General features: G+C 54.2%; 1 protein-coding gene across 2 annotated transcripts in view; it reads left to right on the forward strand.

The window, feature by feature from the left end:
• The window catches only part of EFCAB8 (EF-hand calcium binding domain 8), a 58,128-nt gene that overhangs the window by 24,615 nt on the left and 14,932 nt on the right, over nucleotides 1-18,581 (forward strand). For both annotated transcript variants that reach the window (XM_070801498.1, XM_070801499.1), the window contains 11 exons: nucleotides 455-579; nucleotides 2,517-2,590; nucleotides 4,681-4,811; nucleotides 8,978-9,045; nucleotides 9,367-9,518; nucleotides 11,395-11,532; nucleotides 12,886-12,999; nucleotides 14,144-14,371; nucleotides 15,577-15,647; nucleotides 16,684-16,888; nucleotides 17,726-17,938. In XM_070801498.1, coding sequence (XP_070657599.1) covers nucleotides 455-579; nucleotides 2,517-2,590; nucleotides 4,681-4,811; nucleotides 8,978-9,045; nucleotides 9,367-9,518; nucleotides 11,395-11,532; nucleotides 12,886-12,999; nucleotides 14,144-14,371; nucleotides 15,577-15,647; nucleotides 16,684-16,888; nucleotides 17,726-17,938 — 1,519 coding nt within the window. The remainder of the gene's footprint in view (nucleotides 1-454; nucleotides 580-2,516; nucleotides 2,591-4,680; nucleotides 4,812-8,977; nucleotides 9,046-9,366; nucleotides 9,519-11,394; nucleotides 11,533-12,885; nucleotides 13,000-14,143; nucleotides 14,372-15,576; nucleotides 15,648-16,683; nucleotides 16,889-17,725; nucleotides 17,939-18,581) is intronic.

The following is an 18,581-nucleotide window of genomic DNA, read 5'->3' on the forward strand; positions in this document are numbered from 1 at the left end:
CCCTCTGCGCCTGTGTCCTCTTTCCCCCAAGCCGCTCCTCTGTCAGGCCTCTCTTCGCGGTCACTCAGACCGCAGAGTCGTCATCGGCTCCTCTTCCTTTCCCTCTCACACTGGGTCAGCCATCAAACTGGCCTGTCCTGCTGTGGCCTAAGGGCTCTGAGCACATCATGGTCCATCGGTAGCGTGACCTGGCAAAGAGAAGCCGAAGGAGCAGGGAGCCATTTATTTTGCTTTTTTAAAAATGTGTTGATTTCTCTTGGACCTGGTTCCCTGATGGTTTGGATCCGGGTGGATGGACCCATGTTTGTCGGCTGTTGGGGTCCAGGCTGGAAAGCTGTGTGGGCTCTGCCCTCACTTCTGAGGTGGAGGAGGGCCTCGGGAGCCAGGGAGAGGTGGGCGGTGCTGCCTGACGTGCCCAGCTGCTCCATGGTCTTCTCTGTCTCCCCGTTTCCAGGTCGGACTACCACAGGGCTGTGTTCTGCTATGGGGACACCAAAGGCAATGTCATCATCTTCACCTCTGACGATGTGACCACCGGGCTCTTCAACCCCCGAGTCCTCCCCAGGACCTCCAAATGGGGTAGGGAGACGTGGGGAGTCAGAGGAGACGGTCCTGTCTTGGGAGCTCCTCCCCGTCCCATCCCTGGGGAGGTGGCACACCAGTGTGCTCAGCTCAGAACCACTATAGGGGTAGGAGATGGGTGACCGCGGGGCAGGGACAGGGCTGAGGAGATGGGCAGTCCCTCTGAAGGTGGGAAATTGTGCCTGTGAGGGCTGGTTCGGGGGCCGAAACAGGGAGTCTTCAGAACCCTTCTCATCCTAGGGAGAAAAAACCTGTGGCAGCTGAGTGACCCCTCTGGGCTCTGGGACAAGGGCATGCTTCCTTCATTGTGTGAGCAGAGTTCTGCTCCCCATGGCTGGGAGCTGCCTGTAGGTGGGGAGTAGGGTGGAGCTGAGGGGCTGCCCTGAAGGTGGGCTCTGCAGGGCCTGGAGGAAAGCCCAGCTCCACAGCATGAATCAGCACGTGACCTTCACCGAGCCCTCGGGGGCTGAGCACGTCACCTCCTACAGTTTACCTGTGCCAGGAGGGGCTGATGTTGTCACAGTCTGTTAAGGGAGGAGCAGGGGAGGGTAAAGGGGGTGAAGGCTTGCACAGGCCCCACAGTGACGACTGAGATCCCAGGCAGGCAGTCTGCCCCAGAGCTGGCACCTGAACCTCTTGCTGGGCTGTATCTCAAGCTGACTAAATGCTGGAGGGTTCTGTTTGGGGATGCTCTGCCAAGCGGCAAGGGATCCCACGGCCTCGGAGCCTGGGGCTGTCCGGGCTTGTCTGAGCTGGACCCTGCCCAGGATCGAGGCTTCGACCCGCAGTGGCAGTCCTCCAGGCCGCTCCACGTCCATCTAGAGGAGGCGGAGGCCACTAGGGGCCCCAGCCCCCAGGAATACTGGCTCCCCTCCATCCAGGATTCCAGAGCGGCCTCTTGGGCTTCCGGAGTTTCTGAGCGGGACTCTCCTCTCTCCAGGGGCTCCCAGGCCTTGGTGACACCTCCTGCCTAGCTTGTTGGGCAGCATTCACTACCAGCCAGGCAGGAGACGGGTCCTGCCCTGGACGCAGAAGGGGTCTGGCACCCCATGTGCCTGCCTCATCAGCCTCTACCCCTGGTGCCCACCCTGTCCTGAGCCAGCCCACCCTGGTCACTATGCCACCCTGCAGATTGGCACAGGAGGCTGTGGTGGTCTTTGAGCTGAGTGGTGGACAGGAAATTGGAAGGGAGGCAGATGAGGCTGGAGTGTTGGATGGGAGTCCTTCCACGCCACATGCTGCCTGAGGGCCGGGGACAAACAAGAAGGGGCATCCGGCAGTGCGCGGACTTGGGAGGGGCTGCACAGACCAGCTCTGTGTGACCTGGACCCCGTGGCTGAACCTCTCTGTGCCTCGGTTCCCTTATTCAAATGGGGATGAGCACATTCAGTTCATGGATTTGCTAGAGGTGGAAGGAGAGAAAGTGGGGGCAGGGCTATGCTCACCATGCAGGCTCCAGACATGCTTGCTTTACGACGCATGCATGCAACTTCTTCTTGGAACTTGTATTTGCCAGACAAGATGGGGCATGTAGTTTGAAGCAGAATGACAAACTCCCAAATGACTGTTTTCAGAATGAATAAGAGCCCAGGATCTCAGTTCATTCTCCGCTCCTGCAGAGTCCGAGCTCTCTAATGGAGACTCAACAGGGGAGAGTTGAGTCTCTAAAATCTGGCTCCAGCTCTGCCAGGGGCTGACAGGGGGACTCTGAGCAGCAGTGTTTATTGGCTCAGGTCTGTTTCCTGGGTGCCAAGTTCAGTGTCTGCACTGAACTTGCCAGGACACAGGGAAGCTTGAGCGAGCATTTGTATGGGAAAGCCTTTTGAGATGCATGGGAGTTGCAAACCAGCCCAAGGGGTCTTGCTCTTGAGGTCTTGTTTGTCCTGCAAATGGGAAGACCTGGTGACCTGGGCCTTGATTTTCTCCCCTATCAGATAACTGGATCAACGTTTCTACCCGGAGGCTTCTAAGTGAGAAGTCCCCTATGTATAGAAGTTACCGGCTGAAGGTAAGGGGGCTCTTTCCTTGGCTGTTTCCATGGTAACTAGCTGTACACATGTACCACTCAGAAATAAATACAGCAGGTGGATCTGCCCTTGGGTCTGTGGCGTTGGGCACTGGTCCCCGAGGAAGGGGGTGGAGGCACCTGCTGGATCCTGCCAGCTCTTTCTGCAGAATCCCCAGGCGAGGCTGGTCTCTCTCAACACCTTCCTTGCGGCCCCTCCTGGGTGGCTTCTCACCATTGCCCAATTCCTTTCTCCATATGGTGCTTTCTGCATTCAGCAACTTAAAGAATCATGAGCTAGAAATACAGTCAGGTCACTCCTTTGCTCAAAATCCCAGGAGCTGTCCTGTTTGAACAAAGTCTCAAGTGCACCCCACGACCATCAGGACGGGAAGGGCTCTGGCCCCTGGCTTGTTTCTGGTCTTGCTTTCTACCTTGCTTCTCCTCACTCTGCCACAGAAATGCCAGCAAACTGCTGTTCTCTGAGTGCGAAGCCCGTGGCACTGCAGGGCCTTGGCACGTGCCATTCCTTTAGGCTACTGTGTTCTCCCCCCACTTACTGTACGCACCCCTCTGTTTGCTTTGGGTCCTAAGCAGCCAGCTTAGCACAGCCCTGCTTGCCATCCACCTCTGCCTTCATCCCTGCACTGCAGTGCTGATAGCAGTGGTTCCCAACCTGGCATGAGGGAATGGTTTCATAGAAGACAGTTTTTCCATTGACTGGGGTGGGGGATGGTGTCAGGGTGATTGAAGTGCATTTCATTTATTGTGCACCTTATTTCTATTATTATTGCATCAGCTCCACCTCAGATCATCAGGCATTAGGTCCTGGAGGTCGGGTACCCCCTGGCATATAGGACTGTGGCGCCTGTCACAATGACTGTTTTTCTCCCATGCCTCTGAGCTGTTCTCTGACATGAGCTGGCTTTCCTACAATTCAGCTCAATCCTAACACTGTCTACCCAAAGATAGCCTCAGACCCTGCAGGTTAAGGGTCCCACGTGACTGCCCTCCACTTCCGATGCCAAGTGCAAGTTCAGGCTGTCACCTGTGATTCTGACCCACCAGCATAAGTGAGGTTCCCATGACTGCCCTCCTTGGGTTCGATTAATTTGCCAGAGTAGCTCATAGAACTTCGAGAAACGTTTTACTTCACTAGATCACCGTTGTTTTTGTTTTAAATAAAAAGATGTAATTTAGGAACAGCCAGGTGGCAGAGATGCAGAAGGCACGGCAGAAGTGGGGGTGGAGCTCCCATCCCTGTCTGGGTCCCCACTCTCCCTGTACGCGTTCTCCAGCCCAGAAGCTTTCTGAATCCCATCCTTTTGGGTTTCTATGGTGGCTTCGTTACGCAGGCATGACTGCTCGCTTCGTCAGCCACTGGTAATCAAATCATCCTCCAGCCTTGACCGTGACAGGCACTTGGTGAAACAGCGCATGTGAGACCCAGCTCAGTGCCTGACGACCCCTCCAGTCACCTTGTCCATTCTTGTCCTGGAGAGGAAAATCTCCTGACTGGAAGGCCAAGCGTAGGGCCAGACCTCAGAGTGCATCCAGCCAGGCCATGCCCTTGGCCTGTGGGTTGCAGCCTTTTTTCCACCCAAGTTGCACCAGATAACATCCTCGTGTTCTGCATACCTCGTCCTGACAAACACAAGGCGGGTGTAGGGGAGCGCTGGCTCCCTGTCGACTAGGGATGAGGGTGGATGACAGGGACTGTGGACTAGGCAGACTTGGACCCATCCTGCCTCCCACCTTGGGATGGGGCCACAGAGAATGGTATTAGTATGCACTTGACCTAGCCTGTCCTCTGATCTATAAATAAGAGTTCACGTGACAGGAGATTTCAGTGCTTCTCACCTGTTCCATTGACAACTGGTGGCCATACTGTCCTGATCGCATTACCTGGGCTAGAACTGCGGGGCCGGAGCACTTTGCCAGAGCCTTGATCACTAGCACTAGACTCAGGATCTCCTGGCCCTTCCAGCTCCTGATCTCTGCCACTTTCTGGGAGCTGGGCCTGGACGAGGTGGGGCTGGGCCTGGACGACTGTGCTTGGGTTGGGTGTCCCACCACCATCGCTCTCTTTCCAGGCTCTCCACCTCAACTGGTGTCAACAGGTCAAGTTCATCCCCCAGCTGAACCTGGTGGCCTCCTGTTCAGCCATTGACAAGTCCTCTCTGGTGCTGACAGTGTTGCCATCCAAAGTCCCAGACAGCCTCAAGTAAGGGGCACCCATCTCCAGGTGGAGGTGGTGGGTCTGGAGAGGGTGGGTGGTGACACTGACTCTGGGATGCCAGCTTCAGTTCAACCACACGTGGCCGTCCCTGCTGAGAGGTGGCCTGCCTCTAGGACAGTGGCATCTCCTGTGGGCAGTACAGAGGCCTGTGGATCAGGCTGGGTACAAAGAATCACTGTATGTCCTAAGAGCCAACAGTGGGCTGTGGTGGCTGGAATATGGGCTCTGGAGTCTGTTTTTCATTTTTTAAATTTGAGATTGTCAGTTTTGAAAATTGACATATAATATTATATTAAGTTTCAGGTGTGCAATAGAATGATTTGATACTCATATATAATTTGTGAGGGCTTCCCTGGTGGCTCAGTCAGTAAAGAATCCACCTGCAATGTGGGAGACCTGGGTTCGACTCCTGGGTTGGGAAGATCCCCTGGAGGAGGGCATGGCAACCCACTCCAGTACTCTTGCCTGGAGAATCCCATGGACAGAGGAGCCTGGCGGGCAACGCTCCATGGGGTCCCAAAGAATCGCACATGACTGAGTGACTAAACACATGTATTGTGAAATGATCACAGTAAGTCTAGTTAACATCTATCACCACACACAGTTACACGTTCCTTTTTTCCTTTCCTGCGATGAGAACTTTTATGGAGTCTGGTTTTAATCATTCTGGCATTGCCACCAGCAGCAAAAATGTAAGGTCTCTTTTATCCACCAATCTATACACAAAATTCAGCACAAAGGCTGGCACGTAGTATGATACAGTCAGAAAAACGTTTTCTGAGTGAAGGGATGAATGTGGGTTGCTTTACTTCTGTGAACCTCAGTTTCCTCCTGTTCCCAAAGGGGACGATAATAGCCCTTCACTTACCTCAAGGCTTACGTGAGCGAGCACCGCATGTGGTCTGTGTTCGGTAGTTGGCCACACTAATTCTTTGGAGATGGTTCTAATATATTTCCTTCATGTTTAATTCCTTTACCCCGGAGGGAATATTTTCTTCTGTTGTCTTTTTTTTTTTTGAAAATCAACTGTTAGGAATTCCCTCGTGGTCCAGTGGTTGCTGCTGCTGCTGCTGCTAAGTCGCTTCAGTCGTGTCCGACTCTGTGCGACCCCATAGACGGCGGCCCACCAGGCTCCCCCGTCCCTGGGATTCTCCAGGCAAGAACACTGGAGTGGGTTGCCATTTCCTTCTCCAATGCATGAAACTGAAAAGTGAAAGTGAAGTCGCTCAGTCGTGTCCGACTCTTAGCGAGCCCATGGACTGCAGCCTACCAGGCTCCTCCATCCATGGGATTTTCCAGGCAAGAGTACTGGAGTGGGGTGCCATTGCCTTCTCCACGATTTCGCTACTGAGGGCCCAGGTTTCATCCATGATTGAACAGCTAAGATCCCACAAACTGCGTTGTGCAGCCAAGAAAATAAAATCAGCTGTTAGTCATACAGGTATATGTATATACGTAAAGAAGATTCAAACATAAATGAATCTGGAATCTTGTGGGGCCCCCTCCTCTCCCCGCTCCCTTATCCAGTCCTCAAGTCCTGGAACTAACTCTAGGCTGGAGGAGGGGAGCATATGCCTGAGGTGGTGGGGAGGCTTCTGTCTTGCTTTTGTGCTTTGAGTGGAGTGGTGTGGTGGCATTTTGCTTGGAGCTGGTTTGTCGGTTTGGTTCCTCTGATTTGGTGGGAGTATTACCTCATGTTGGTGATATGTCTTTCATTCAGCTTCTTGTTTTATTGGGTCTCAGTGGCAGGAGGCTGTCATGGGGATTACTGCGTTGTGGCCACGAGGGCCTCGGTGGCTGGCCCTGCTGCCTTCCCACTCTAGCCACACTGGCCCCCTCGTGGTTCAAGCATGTTCCTGCCCCCAGGCCTGCATTGGTCCTGTCTGCCTGGTTTTTTTTTTTTGTTTGTTTGTTTTGTTTTTGAAACATTTTTCCTTTTATGAAAGATTTTAAACAAATAGAAGTAGAGAAATAGTATAATGCTTTCTAAGTTTGATCCCTAGGTTGAGAAGATTCCCCTTAAGAAGGGAATGGCTACCCACTCCAGTATTCTTGCCTGGAAAATCTCATAGACAGAGGAGCCTGGTGGTCTACAGTCCATGGGGTTGCAAAGAGTTGGACACAACTGAGCAACTAACACTTTAATATTCCTAGTACTATCCAAGTTAATCTTTACCCAAGTGTCTCAAAAACATCTTTTTATTATTATTTGGAATTAGATATGGGCAAGGTTTCTAGGATGGTTCTGGGCAGAGGAATGGTGTGGTCTGACATGCAGAGCATCATTCTGGCTGCTCTGTTGCAAGTGCTGGTCGTGGTGGTATAAGTCGCTAAGTCGTGTCCAACTCTTGTGAACACGTAGACTGCAGCCTGCCAGGCTCCTCTGTTCATGGGATTCTCTAGGCAAGAATACTGGAGTGGGTTGCTGTCTCCTTCTCCAGGGGATCTTCCTGACCCAGGAATTAACCCGGGTCTCCTTCATTGCAGGCAGATTCTTTACCCACTGAGCTAAGAGGGAAGCTGTATATGGGCAGGAGGGGAAGTAAGGACACCAGTAGGGATGCCATTGTATTAATTCAGGGCACACACGATGGTGGCCTGGAGTCCGCCAGGAGTGGACATCGAGATTTATTTTAGGGGTGGGTTGCAGAATATATAGTTATACACATGTGCACATACCCCGTTTCTTCATGTGTGAGTGCAGTACACACCCTGGCCAGCAGGTGACACCATTGACTGCTCTTGTTCAGTCTCTCAGTTGAGTTCAGTGCTGCGAGCCCACGGACTGCAGCACGCCAGGCTTCCCTGCCCATCACCAACTCCCGGAACTTGCTCAAACTCATGTCCATTGAGTCCATGATGCCTTCCAATCATCTCATCCTCTGTCATCCTCTTCTCCTCCTGCCTTTAATCTTTCCCAGCATCAGGGTTTTTTTCCAGTGAATTAGGTGATGCCCTCTTGGGGCATGGCCTCTGCAGGTGGGGCCGGCACTGTCAACCCAAATTCTGCCTCTGGAGTGGCCTTGTGGACTTCTTCCCTGAGTCATACCCTGACCTTCCAATCTCTTCTCCACACAGAAGTCTCCTGCAGACCTGGTCTCCTCCAGCGGTCTGTTTATTTCCCTGCAGGACTTGCCATGATGTGTACATGCCCATTTCCTTGTCTCTCTATTCTTTACTCTCTCAGGTGGTTTTCCTCTAGAAGGGAAGCTCCAGTGAAGGCAGGAGCATCCTGTCTGCTCATCCTGGAAGGGCATAGGAACTGGGAAACCTTCCTTGAATAGATGGGTGAATCAGCCTGAAATAATTTCTAGTAACATTTTGTGACAGTTCTTCCAGAATATTTCTTTGCATACATTCAGTGTGGAGAGAGATATATCTGGTTTGACAACACAGATATTTCATATGCTTTTCTTGAACTTTTGAGTTTTAGAGGAATCCTTCTGGCTGTGGAGTGGGGAGCACAGGGAAGTGGCAGAAAGGCAGGAGATTAAGAGCCCCCCACCCCAGGAGGCTGATACAGAAGTGAAGGGGGCCTGGGCCCTGGTGGGATGTGGGCAAAGAGGATTTGGGGCTCGGCTGAATAATGGGAATTCAGGAGAGGGAGCCTCTACGGTGATAACCAGGCTTAGGCCCCCGGGTAGTGGCAGAGGAGCAGTTCAGGGCCAAGTTTGGTTGAGAACATGCTGGAGTTGAGTTCATTTACTTATGGCTGTGCTGGGTCTTCGTTGCTATGTGCGGGCTTTCTCTAGTTGCTGTGAGTGGGAGCTGCTCTTCACTGCAGTGCGGGAGCATCTCATTGTAGGGGCTTCTCTTATTGCAGAGTACAAGCTGGAGGTGCACGGGCCTCAGTAGTTGCAGCGCACGGGCTTAGTTGTTCCACAGCATGTGGGATCTTCCTGGACTGGGGATCCACCCATACCCCCTGCGTTGTCAGGATGATTCTTATCCACTGTGCCACCAGTAAAGGCCTAGAGTTGAGTTTTGAAGGGAGAGTTTGAATAGAAAGAGTTGGTGGGGCAGGATGTGTGGACATGAGGGAATAGCACGCGCAAAGGCACAGAGCTTCTAGGGCTCTGGGGCCTGTGAGGCCATTGGGCTTGACTTTCTCCCTGACCCTCCCGGAACCCCTGCCTCCTTTGCTGTTGTAGGGTGTCCGTGCTGAATTTGAGAAAAGGGATTCTTTGCTTCGATTACTGCCCAGACAGGAACGTCCTGGGTAAGTAACCTTTGTATCACGTGGAAGGTGCTGGTCTGGCAGAACGAGGGTGAGGGCTGCTGAGGGGGTGCGACCTATTAGAGTTGAGGGGGAGGCCTCGTGGCATCTGGCATCTGGCCTCTGGCCGCTCCGGTGCCCGCTCATGGGCACCTGGGGTGGAGTGGTGACACGGGCTTGCTTGGCTCGGTGGTGGAGGGGATGGGGTGGGGAGGGCAGGTATGGGTCGTAACAGCAGCTGTCATCTGGCTGGAGTCTGAGGCCTGTCCAGGACAAGGTCCCAGCACAAGCCCCTAGTGGCTGATACCCGGTTTTCAACTCCAGTGACTGGTGGCTATGACCCCCTCATCCGCCTGTGGAACCCCTTCTTCTCAAGAAAGCCCGTGTGGATGATGAAGGGGCATCAGACTTCGGTGACACACATCGTTGTGAACAGCAAGGACAGCAGCATCCTCCTCAGCGTCTCCAAGGACAAGGTGTCACCCTGGGGGAGCCCAGCCTGACGCCCCCCGGCCCATAAGTTCCCGTTTCCCAAAGATGCTGGCCCACTGATAATGAGCTGGCTCAGCCAGCCAGGGGGCTGCCAGTTGGAGAGGCTCAGGGAATGGTGGGACCTCCCTGCCCATGGTCCCACCCCTGCCCAAAGGCCTAGAGGGGGGTACCCCAGGTGGCACCATGGGTCTCTGACCACCTCACCCCCCACCACAATAGAAGCCTGAGCCCAGCTCTGAGCAGCCCACTAGAGCTGCTTTCCACGTGGCCCAGCCTGGCTACGTGGTTTGTGGTCCTGGGCGGGGCCTTCGCTTAACTGGGTCTCAGTCTCCTCATCCAGAGAATGGCTGTTGAGTGGTTTAGAGGAGGGCAGGTGGTAAAGGAGCAGTGGCCGGACTGACACATAGTAGGTATACAACACAGGTGAGCCTTTCCCCTCCCCCAGACCCAGACTTGCTGCCCTCAGCTCTCCCAGTGACCTCTCTTGCCTGCCCTGGCTGGACCTTTCTCAAATGCCCCAGCTCCTCTGCTCAGGTCCGTTACTCTGCTCCTCTGAGCTATGGGTTCAGGATCTCTCCCCACCTACTGGGGACTGCACGTCAACAGTCCCAGGTGTCTTCCTGCAGGGGACAAGTTTGTGTCTTCTGGGACTCGGTAGATCAGGAGCAGGCAGGGCCCTTGGGTCACCAGGACATGCTCCCCAGCACACCCCACACTTCTTATTGTCTGGAATGCTGCTGGCAGCACCAGGAGCTGGGCATCATCCCCTCTGATGGAGACTCTGAGACTGGAGGGGTGGGGAGACAGAAACAGACGCTCATGGTCAGCGATGAGTGGAGCCAGGATGTGGATGGGTCTGTGGATTCAAGCCCCTGCCCTGTCCGGTTTGCTGCCGATGCCCCCGGGTGAGGAGTGTCCCGCAGGGACTTCCACGGGCCCTCTGGGGACACTTCCTTAACCTGGGAGGAAGCCAGGGGAACAGGCTGGCCTTTTGGGCAACTAAGTTGGCAGTTCTGTCTGTGCCCTGCCTGGCTTTACTGGAGGGATGCCGGGGTGGGAGCTGCGTGTCTAGGGGGCATGGGCTGCCTGGTGAGGTCTCCATCCTCAGCTGATGAGCAGCAGGTGCTCAAGCAGGGTAGACGTCTGGGGAGGAGGATACTGGGAGTGGTGTGTATGGCTCAGTTGCCTCATGTGACCATAAACAAAGACTGATGCTGAAGCTGAAACTCCAATACTTTGGCCACCTGATGCCAAGAACCGACTCATTTGAAGAGACCCTGATGCTGGGAATGATTGAAGGCAGGAAGAGAAGGGGACGACAGAGGATGAGATGGTTCGATGGCATCACTGACTCAATGGACATGAGTTTGAGTAAACTTCGGGAGTTGGTGGTGGACAGGGAAGCCTGGTATGCTGCAGTCCATGGGGTTGCAAAGAGTCAGACACGACTGAGCAACTGAACTGAGTGACTGAACTGAACCTGAACTGAACGATGTCTCTGGGCTTCCCAGGTGGAGCTAGTGGTAAAGAACCTGCCTGCCAATGCAGAAGATGTAAGGGATGTGGGTTTGATCCCTAGATAGGGAAGGTCCCACAGAGGAAGGCATGGCAATCCACTCCAGTATTCTTGCCTGGGAAATCCAATGGACAGAGGAGCCTGGCAGGCTACAGTCCATGGGGTCGCACAGAGTCAGACATGACTGAGCGACCAAGCATACACGCACGGTGTCTCTGTCATGGGCTTGTGGTCTGTGGCAGTGACAGCATGGTGGCTGTGCTCCCAGGAGCACCCCCAGGCCTCGGGCCAGCCGCATCCCTGAGAACCCACTCTTGACCTCTCTGCTGATTTCCCACCCCCAGAATATTCGCGTGTGGGACATGCAAGACTACCAGTGTCTTCAGTCCTTCTGCGGGAAGCATTTTGCCCTGGGACATTGCCCCATCACCAGCATCTACTTCCACAAAGAGGACAACTCGCTCATCTGCAGCACCTATTCAGTGAGTGCTGTGCGGGAGGGAGGCGGGCCATGGCTGCACGAGGAGGGGAGGGGCCATGGTCTGCTGACCCACGGGACACCGAGGGGTGGTCACATCCTGTCCTGACCGAGACTGCTTTATGCCATGAGGACAAAGCTGCTGGGCTCTGTGGCCTGGCCCTCAAAGTGCTATCCCCTGCGAATTCCTGGAGGACTGCTTCTAGGCCCCCAGTGGTCACCCTCTATGTTGCTCTTGCTGCTCTCTTGACCTTTGCCTCCTCCAGTCCTTCCTTCTGGAAGCCTGCCTTGACCCCCAGGCTAGGTTAGAAGCCTTCACTCCAAGCTCCTTTGCCTGGCCTGGATCACAGCCCTTATGACTCTGTCCTGTCATGGTTACATGACTGTCTTTCCTGCCAAATCATGAACCCCAGGAGGGCAGGGCCCACACCCACACCCGAGCAGTCCCTGTGAAGGAGAGAACCTGGGGGGACCTGCCGTGAAGCCTGCCTGTGAGCCGTGACGCAGCTGGTGCCCGTGTGAGGTCTGCCCTGAACCCCTCAGGGTGGGACAGCCTGGGAGAAGCACAAAGGGCTGACTGTCCATGGTGCCGGTGCGGGGAGGGGGGCAGCGATGTGACAAGATGGAAGTTAGGGGGCTATAGGGATGCTTGGCAGCCAGTAGAAGAGGTTCGATCCAGAAAGGGAGACGAGGGTGTCACCTGTGGTTGAGAGGAAGTGGTAGCCCTACATGGCTCTTCTTCCCTCTGTTGGCCAGCTGACACACTCAGTGTCCTTGTGCCATTGGCTGACTCTCCCAGATGGCAGGTGTCCTGAGAAGGGAGTTGGTGGGTTCCTTCCCCTCTGCTGAGTGTCAGGACGGCTGTCAGCGCTTGTTGAATTCAACAGACCTTTGAATTTCATTTCAAAGCAGAGAGTATATTAATTAGGCACTGGCCCATCCCTCAAGGAACTCATGGGGGAGTAGCATAACAGATAATTTTAATAGAAAATGCTGTGCATTATATGTAGATGTGTGCTGGGTGCCTCATGGAGCACAGAGAAAGGATCCCGAGCCTGGCTGGAGGCTAAGGCAGTCAGGGAAGGCTTCCTGGAGGAGGGAACACCAGATCGAGGCCTTATGCTTTTCAGAAGTTATAAAAGGGACTTGGATTTGTGCTTTGGGGTTGTAGGAGCTCTAGGGTTTGGAAGCTCTGATCTCAGGAAGTGGGGGCATGGATTTGGGGTGAGCTGTCAGTAAGCCTGCATGCGGTTGAGGATGTCTTGGTGTCTTGGTTTACTGGAAGTTTCTCCCTGGGGCCAGTCACTGACAGCGGGCCCTTCTGACTGTCCAACTGTCTGCACCTCCTCCCCTACAGATTGGAATCCTGAAAGGGTACCTGGAGACGCAGGGGCCTGGGAGAGCAGAGGAGAAGACCACGACTTACAGCACGCCCCTGTGTGCCGTCCTCTACAGCAAGGTTTTCAAGCAGGTCAGTGGGCAGCAGCTTATCTCTAGGGCTGGCAGCAGGCACAGGGGGCGGCGTGGGGCAGGACTCTCAGAGCTTGGGTGGTGGTACGGGCAGCGGGAGGTTGGCGAGCAGCTGTCTTGCACAAGGGTTGCCCTGGGGGAGACCGGAGCTCCACCAAGTGGCCACTGGGTCACCAAACTCCTCTGAGCCTGTGTGCCCCTGGCTACCACCCCAGGTCAGCTCTGGGCAGCCTTCTTTCCGCTGTGTGTGATGGAACACGGGGTGTGGGCTGCTCTTTGAGGATCCTGGGGTGGGTGTTGCCCCTGGAGGTCATTTCCAGGGAAACCGTGGTTCAGCTTTGTTATGGAAGGGGAGGGAGGCCCAGGCTGTGGTCCTGAGCAGAGACCTCTGCATTGGGCAGAGCAACTAGGCATGTAGATTCTGAAGTGTGGGGACAGCAGGGGCTCCTGGGCCCTCTGCCCCCTCTTACTGGTACCCATTTCCTGGCTGGGGCTCTGGGTAGGGCGGCTCTGTCTGCTGCAACGTGGCCTTGGCGGTGGGAGGCCAGCACTTACCTCTTTGGGTTTCCCTCTCGTTCTGGCTCCTGGCACCACCACTCCTCATACCTTAGGGCTCCTCAATGCCCTTAACCAGTTTTAAAAAAACCCCCCTTATCTAGCTTTTCTAGATGTTCTCAATGGGAAGGTTAGTCTGAAGGAACATCCCCTGTTGCTGTTTCATCGTCACAGTCGTGATGTTGCTTCAGGTGGGGTGACCTATCTTTAACCAACATTTCCCTGCTTAGGGGACCATTAGTGTATTTCTTGTTGTTTTTTTCCTATCCTCCATGTTAATGCTTTTTCGGTAAGTGTCTTTTCTGGATTCAGTATGATTTTCTCTGGAAAGATTCTGATAAATTCCATTTCAGAGTTAAAGGGGATTTCACCAAAGCGGTTCCTTCTAAAAGAACTGTGCCAGTTTGCACAGGGCAGAGGAAGGCCTGTTTTCGAGAGTGGGTTGTCCTGCAGCAGGAGGGCCCAGAGTGTCTGTCTTCTCGGTACACTGAGTGGTGGCTGGGCTATCAGCAGTCATGCCAGCTGGCGGCTGCCCTTGGGAGTGGGGGCCTTCCCCTCCCCAGGAGCCCCGGCTGTGTGCTCCCCCACAGGTGGTGAGCGGCTGTCTGAGCGGCATGGTGAGTGTGTGGGAGGTCGTGACGGGCAGGAGGCTGATGGAGTTCTCAGTGACGGGTGACCAGCAAGTGGAGCTGACCGCCATGTCCCTGGATGAGTCAGAGGGGTGCCTGCTCACGGGTCTGCGTGATGGCACCGTGAAGATGTGGAACTACAGCGTTGGCGAATGCCTGCTGACCTTCCCCAAAGCGGACCAGTTAGAGGTCAGTCTGGCCCATCATCTGGGGCCTGGGGGCCCCTCACAGCTCCTGTGACCCCAGCACGTGCTATTTTTCACGTCTCCCTGAAAGGCTGTGCACACAGACTCCCTGGCTTTTGCCTCCCTGAGCCTTTGTGCATAAAATGAAGCTAGTTGAGACTTCCCTGAAGGTCTAGTGGTTAAGACTTCACCTTCCATTGCAGGGGGTGGAGGTTTGATCCTTGGTTGGGGAGCCAAGATCCCACATGCCTTGAGGCCAAAGAAAACCAACACATAAAACAAAAGCAATATGGTAACAAATTCAATAAAGACAAAAAATGGTCCACATAAAAAAAATCTTAATCAATAAAATGAAGATAGATAATAGGGCCTGTCCTCCACAAATGTTCTTCAGATGTCAGCTACTCTTGCTCTTTTAGTGTGTTAGCACTTCTCATCTTATATCTTGGGAGGATTTTCCCAGGTGGCTCCGGTGGTAAGGAATCCACCTGCCAATGCAGGAGACTCAGGAGGTCCTGAGTTAGTGGGTTTGGTCCCTGGGTCAGGAAGATCCCCTGAAATAGAAAATGGCAAACTGCTCCAGTATTTTTGCTTGGGGAATTTCACGGACAGAGGAGCCTGGTGGGCTGCAGTCCATAGCATCGCAAAGAGACACGACTGAGCGAGTGAGCACACAGGCGCCCTACATCTTAGGGCTTTAGGTGGCATTGTTGGCAGTGGGGTCCTGTGATTCAGAGCCACCCATACCCCTGTTTGGGAAATGCCTGCCAGGGTTGTGAGGAAGATCTGTGGCTGTGGCAAAGTGCAAAGCCAGCAGTTCCTCTTTGGGACTTGAGCCTGTTACAAACTTGTGACACAGTTCTTTAAGAAACTCAGAAGGAGCACTTGGCCAAGAAGCCAGGGATTAGGGACTGGTCCAGATCCTATGACTCAGTTGTGTGACCTTAGCCAGGCTTGACCTTGGCTTCCCTCCTGTCCCCTGTGAGATGGACATGGACACTTACCCAATCTGCCACCTCCAGGTCCATCACATGGATAATGGGATGTGAGAGCACTCTGAAAAAAAATATAGTGGTTTCACCGCTAGGGGAAGTCTCATTATCATGGAGAGTTTGGATTTCCTGCTTGGTATGGTTAGGAAGACATTTGGGGCCTGGGGCCATTTTCTCTGAGGTGCCTTAGTGTTCTGTTTCCTTTCCTCTTCAATAGATTAGTGGGATTGTCCACATGAACAAAGTGTTCTACACGACTGGATGGAGTAAGAGAATCACTTATTACACGTGAGTAGCCAGGGTGCAGGGCTTCCCTGATTTGGCTCAGACAGTAAAGAATCTGCCTGCAACGTAGGAGACCTGAGTTCAATCCCTTGGATGGGAAGATCCTCTGGAGAAGGAAATGGCAACCCACTCCAGTATTCTCGCCTGGAGAATTCCATGGACAGAGGAGCCTGGCGGGCTACAGTCCACAGGGTTGCAAAGAGTCGGACATGCCTGAGCGCGGAAATCACTGCCAGCGGCCAGGGCGCACGTGGCGGGTGACGGCAGCTGGCCCTTCTCTCTTTACTTAAGATGGGCTCCTCCATCCCTAACGTTGCTGGCGGCTGGAACACCAAGCAGGAAATTAGTGCAGGGTGAGGTTTACTGCTTCGTCCTCTCATCTGTCCACTTATTCATCACTCCATGAGGCCAACAGGCTTTGTACTAGGTGCTGGGAATGGATATAAGCAAGAACATGAAGTCTCCATCCTCCTGGAACTCAGACACTAATCAAATAACTTAATTTATAATGATAGTCTGTTCAGTGCTATGAAAAAAACAATACAGGTTTCTATGGGGAGGGGACAAAATCTGATCTAGTGTCAGGGGCCATCAGAAAAGGGTCATCTGAGGTGTCATGAGTGGAGTGGGATCTGAAGAGTGAGCAGGAGAGGTCTTAGAGAAGCAGTGAGGGGCTGGGGACAGGAGCGACATTATAGGCAGAGGAATAGCAAGTGCAGGGGCCCGTCCTCTTCAGAGAGCCTTTCTAGGGTCATGATTTCCCCTTCTTTCAGCCTGAGGTCTTGCTCAGGTGTCTGAAGGGGGCGAATCTGTAAGATTAGTGTATGTGAAGCCCCTAGGACCAGGCCTTTACAGCAGGCACATAGCAGATGCTCAGTTAATGCAGTCAGCCGGGCAGAACTCCAACTCTGCTCTACGCCTCCTCTGGAGGGGTCCTCCTCTGGGTCAGAGCTTGGAATCCCAGAGGCTTGGATGTTCTTCTCCCAGGATACCAATAAGGCTGAGCGCTCCACCCTCCTGCCTCCGGGCACGTGTGCAGGTTCCACAAGATCAAGCCGGTGCTCTTATGCCACCACTGGCAGACCTTCCACACGGAGGATGTCCTGAGCATGGCCAAGTACCAGAACCAGTTCATCGCCACCTCCTCCTACAACGGGGACATCCTGTTCTGGAACGTCGGCACCTTCAGGCCCATCCTCAATTTCAACGCCTCTCAGAGCCCCTTGCCCTTGCTGCCCAAGAGGGTACAGTCAGCAGAAGCATGCTTTCTTCTTCGTGCTCCCTTAGCTGTGGGCCAGAACCATGTAGGGCTGGGGAGTGGGTCAGGGACACCCTGGGAGGTGGAAGGGAGTGATGGTGACTTGTTCTGAAGGAGTTTGGGAGCTAGGGAGGTAGGTGGTAGTTCTTATAATTATTCTCATTTGACACATGAGGAAACAGGCACAGAGACGTTAAGTATCTCTCCTGAGGTCACACAGCCATCAAGTAATAGATCCAAATCCAGGCTGTCTGACTCCAGAGCCTTGTGGCTCTAATCCTAGTCTCCCGAGGAGATTACTGTCTCTTTGAAGGTGGCTCACATTGACCCATCGCTACTACAGATTACTGCTCTGGGCTCACTGGGCTCTTGGTAGGACTTGGGAAGCCCCCACAGTCTCTGAATGACTGTATCTTTGTGGATTAAAGCTGGAAGGGGCCTTCGGGGTCACCCTGTCCAGTAGTTTTCCAAACTTGTGGAGAGAGGCTTAGAGGCTATTACAGCAGCTTCTCCAGGACACTTCAGCTTTTTGTCTATTTTACACTTTGGAGTTTCCCTTCAGACTAAAAACTACTTCAAAAATACTTGGGAAGCACTGTCCACTTACAGTTGGGGAGACCGAGTCCTTCCTGGACGCTGTCCCCTGCCTGTGGGTGCCCCGGGGACAGGCTTCTAAGCTTTGGTTCAATGCCGTCAAGGTACAGGGTTTCTGGGAAGCAAGCCCAACGCACCCGGAGGGCCCCGTGGTGTTGGCATTGGGCAGGGAGGCCTCCCTTCCAACCGGGACGCTGCAATGCCTCATGGGACTCCCTCCCACGCACAGGTGAAGGATGTGAACGACTGTGTGTTCGATAGCCACAGGCCCAGCAAGCCCTGCATCGAGCAGGAGAAGTGGGCTTACAAACTGCACCTACAGCCCCCAGGCCTTCGCACGAGGGCCATGGTCGATGCCAACCTGCGACGGAACCTGATGTCGGCGCCTCCAGTGATGAGACACCCCAGAGACAAGGAGCCGGCCAAGCCGGTGCCCCTGAAGGTGGCCGCCCCATGTCCCCACCACCCGAGGAGGCGCCTTGGCCAGGCCTGGGTGGGGTCCCTTCCGATTAGGCCCATTGCTGCCTCGGGCCTGGGCCCAGTCTCTTCCAGGAGCACGGCCAGTACAGACCTAGTGTCTGCAGGCTCGAGGGTCAAGGGTACAGCTGAAGTTCAAGCCTTTCTCTGTCCTTGGGCTCCCATCACCCAGGCAAAGATGAGCCACCATGCCTCCTGCCCCAGAGAACGAGCTGTGGGGGTCTGAAGCCCAGAGGCAGCCACCACTTCCCTCCTCCTCTGAGTCCTGGCCTCTGCCCCAGGTTAACCTCCCCAGGCTTGTCTGACAGCCCTGTTCTGGAGCGGGGGAGTTGGAAGGAAGAGCAGGGGGTATCTACTGTCTCCTGCTGACTCAGCGTGCATTGGCCTCTGACCCTCAGCCATGAAGACCGTTATCTCCAGTGAGAGGCTTGAGGGACCAGTCAGATTGTCTCAGCACCTGCAGTCTAATTCCCATTCTGGAGAGCTGGGCCTCAGTGAGAAACCCCACCTTCCCCAGACACAGAGAGCTTGTGAGGCACAGGGCAGTCTGAACCTCAACCCACATAATCTGCTGGATACATGCACACCTGTCACTCTGAGGCTCTCAG

The sequence above is a fragment of the Bos indicus genome, chromosome 13, assembly GCF_029378745.1.
Source record: "Bos indicus isolate NIAB-ARS_2022 breed Sahiwal x Tharparkar chromosome 13, NIAB-ARS_B.indTharparkar_mat_pri_1.0, whole genome shotgun sequence".
NCBI lineage: Eukaryota > Metazoa > Chordata > Mammalia > Artiodactyla > Bovidae > Bos > Bos indicus.